The 3,874-nt window shown below is 47.7% G+C and overlaps 1 protein-coding gene across 1 annotated transcript; it reads right to left on the bottom strand.

Moving 5' to 3' along the window:
* Positions 1-1,832: 1,832 nt before the first annotated feature.
* Positions 1,833-3,021, bottom strand: LOC147005737 (ADP/ATP translocase 2). The gene has a single exon (XM_085832488.1). The coding sequence runs from the start codon at positions 2,945-2,947 to the stop codon at positions 2,051-2,053; it is 897 nt and encodes a 298-aa protein (XP_085688614.1). The 5' UTR covers positions 2,948-3,021; the 3' UTR covers positions 1,833-2,050.
* Positions 3,022-3,874: the final 853 nt, after the last annotated feature.

Below are 3,874 nucleotides of genomic sequence, written 5' to 3'. Positions count from 1 at the left end.
GTGTTACCTCACTCAGGATGATGCCCTCCAGGTCTATCCATTTGCCTAGGAATTTCATAAATTCATTCCTTTTAATAGCTGAGTAGTACTCCATTGTGTAAATGTACCACATTTTCTGTATCCATTTCTCTGTTGAGGGGCATCTGGGTTCTTTCCAGCTTCTGGCTATTATAAATAAGGCTGCTATGAACATAGTGGAGCATGTGCCCTTCTTACCGGTTGGAACATCTTCTGGATATATGCCCAGGAGAGGTATTGCTGGATCCTCTGGTAGTATTATGTCCAATTTTCTGAGGAACTGCCAAACTGATTTCCAGAGTGGTTGTACAAGCTTGCAATCCCACCAACAATGAAGGAGTGTTCCTCTTTCTCCACATCCTCGCCAGCATCTGCTGTCACCTGAATTTTTGATCTTAGCCATTCTGACTGGTGTGAGGTGGAATCTCAGGGTTGTTTTGAGTTGCATTTCCTTGATGATTAAGGATGTTTAACATTTTTTCAGGTGCTTCTCTGCCATTCGGTATTCCTCAGGTGAGAATTCTTTGTTCAGTTCTGAGCCCCATTTTTTAATGGGGTTATTTGATTTTCTGGAGTCCACCTTCTTGAGTTCTTTATATATATTGGATATTAGTCCCCTATCTGATTTAGGATAGGTAAAGATCCTTTCCCAATCTGTTGGTGGTCTTTTTGTCTTATTGACGGTGTCTTTTGCCTTGCAGAAGCTTTGCAACTTTATGAGGTACCATTTATCGATTCTCAATCTTACAGCACAAGCCTTTGCTGTTCTATTCAGGAATTTTTCCCCTGTACCCATATCTTTGAAAAGCCTCACATTCTTTAATGATCAACTTGTCCCACTCAACAGGAAAGGAAAAGAACCATTTCGTGTAGGTACTGAGCCCATCTGAGAGACCAGCTAGAGAACCAAGATCAGCAGCAAACCTGGAAGTGAGAGCCACCTCCTGGTGACAGGCACAAGGTTGACAGATCCAAAGCTGTCCCTGAAGGCAGAAGAAACCTTGGGATGCAAGGCTGCCACTCTCCCAGAGTCACCAGTCAGGGAGGACGGGCAGCCTCCGTGATTCTGTAGTCAGGATGGTAGAGGGCAGAGACAGGGTTTTCAGATTTGAGCTAACTGTCTGTCTGGAAGTGTCTGCACTCAGTTCCTTAGCGCTGGGTTGGAACTGCAGGGGAGCTTCCTGTCATAGACTCAGTGCTCTCTGGAGACGCCTCTGTCAGCTGCAGCTGCAGCTCCCAGCACTGAGTCAGTCTCTGTGGACGGGGTGGGGTGGGGGACGGGACCCCATCTTCATGCATGGCGAAGGGCTAATGAAGACTCCTTAGGTGAAAGGAAGAGAGAGAGAGAGAGAGAGAGAGAGAGAGAGAGAGAGAGAGAGAGAGATTCTACACCCGCCTTGATGCTCAGCACGGTCCATGTCTTAACTGGCAACAACTCTAGAGAATCTGGCCCTCTTAGACCTTCTTGGGAAGTCGGCACCAGGATGGTACCAAGCAGCTGACAGCACCATTGTCTAGTGAGCATTTACTGTGTCCTGGTGCGTCTGTCCATGGCCTTACAAAATGCGAGGTGCTTGAAGGAATTCCTGCTCTACAGGGGAAACTGAGGGCAGAGAAGTAAAATTATGGGTACTATCAAGGCTGCGATGTGCAGAACCAGCGGAACCCAGGGGCTGTACGCTCCTCTCCACACACCCCGCCCCCCAGTCTCTCTCATCTCCATATCATTTCCTGTCTTTTCTCTCCTCCTTTTTTTTTTTTTTTTTTTTTGGTTTTGGGTATTTTTATTTCTTCAATTGTTTATTATCAGGAGTGACTGAAATAAAAGATATAATTGAGTCCCATCATTATTGTCATTATGGAAATGGCTTTAAGAGAAAACTGGTCAGATGAATATTATTGCTTCCCACTTTTCAACTGGTAAATAGTTGCCACTGATAAAACAGACAAGCCCAGAGAATCTGTCCAGAATGTTCAAGATATGGTATATTATACAACATGCCTGCTCTCGGGGAGAACACCTAAGACATAATTATGTGTACTTCTTGATCTCATCGTACAAGACAAGCACAAAGGCGCCACCCATGCCTCTGAGAACGTTGGACCATGCGCCCTTGAAAAAAGCCTTGCTCCCTTCATCACGTGCGATCTTCCGCCAGCAGTCAAGCGTGCCTGTGTACATGATATCAGTTCCTTTGCGTCCAGACTGCATCATCATACGACGACGAACCGTGTCAAAAGGATAGGAAGTCAGGCCAGCGACAGCAGTGACAGACTGTGCAATCATCCAGCTGATGAAGATGTGAGTATTCTTGGGATCTGGGAGCATTCCCTTTGCAGTGTCATAGATACCAAAGTAGGCAGCTCGGTAGATGATAATGCCCTGTACTGACACATTAAAGCCTTGGTACAGGCCCTTAATCCCATCAGATTTGTAGATCTTAACCAGGCAGTCACCAAGGCCTTTGAATTCCCTTTCAGCTCCAGCTTTGCCCACATCAGCTGCTAGACGGGTACGGGCAAAATCAAGAGGGTACACAAAGCACAAGGATGTAGCCCCAGCGGCACCACCTGATGCCAGGTTCCCTGCAAAGTAGCGCCAGAACTGGGTCCTCTTGTCGACACCACCCAGAAAGATCTGCTTGTATTTATCTTTGAAGGCAAAGTTGAGAGCCTGGGTGGGGAAGTATCTGATGACATTGGCCAGGTTCCCACGCCAGAAGGACAGGACTCCCTGTTCCTTGGGGATACGAACCACGCAGTCTATGATGCCCTTGTATTGCTTATCTGCAGTGATTTGCTTGCTGGCATGCTGCACCTGCAGCAGCAGCTTGACCCTCTCGATGGGTGCTACCGCCGTCTTGGAGATGGCTGCGGCCACTCCACCGGCCAAGAAGTCCTTGGCGAAGGACACAGCGGCATCTGTCATGTTGAAAGCAAAAAAAGAAGAGGCAGGCGAGTGCGGGACAGGACTGGGTTGACAACCGGCTTTGACTCCCGGGCTCTGGCTCTCCTCCTTTTTTTTTTTTTTTTTTTTTTTTTTTTTTTTATCTTCCCCATTTGTCTCCTTTTCAAGAGCAGCCTGCCCTCCACCAGTATCTGGTCAAATCAGGAGCTTGCCTTACCTGAGTCGGCGGCCCCCAACCTACTCCGAGTCACCACTTCACTGAAGGCTGTGATTTCAAAAGGGCTCCGGTAGAGGAACCTGTAACACGGTGCTGCCCCCTAGTGACATTTGTAAGCATGAACAGTGGAGCGGCTGAGACCGGAGGTCACTGCTGCCCCTTGTTGCCCAGATGTAAAAGTGCAGCCTGTTTGTAGACCAGCGGGAGCGGCTGCTTCTGCGTGAGGTGGAGATAGAGATAGCCAGTTTTTGTTTGTTTGTTTGCTTGTTTGTTTGTTTGCTTGCTTGCTTGTTTGTGGTTATTGGTTTTCTAACTGTGCTGAGTGTATTATTTAATCATTAGTCCCTGAGCTATGTTGCCTTGTCTGTCCCCTGGATGACTGAATCGTGAGAGCCTTCTCCTATTGACCACACTGCATAGCTAGGAAGACCTTTGTCAAGCACAACCATGGCTAAGTCACTCTGCTTAAACTCCTCAGGGACCTTGAGATAACCTTTCACTCCACTGGACCAGATCCCCTCGACTCCCATACCTGCTGTGTCTTCCAGATCATCTGTGTGGAGACACCACAGATGGCTGGGGAGTCTCCTCTTGGCCAGATTCTCCACCTAGACCATTCTCCAGGTTGCCTGCTCTGACCTGGATAGCTCTTGCTATTCCTTTTGACTCTCAGTCTCATTTTTCTGTGAGGCTAAACTCCTCTGGCTTCCAACTAGATAAAGAACCAACCT

The sequence above is a fragment of the Mus caroli genome, unplaced genomic scaffold (assembly GCF_978045245.1).
Source record: "Mus caroli unplaced genomic scaffold, Mus_caroli_1 scaffold_2, whole genome shotgun sequence".
NCBI lineage: Eukaryota > Metazoa > Chordata > Mammalia > Rodentia > Muridae > Mus > Mus caroli.
This window is presented reverse-complemented; position numbering and strand designations above follow the sequence as displayed.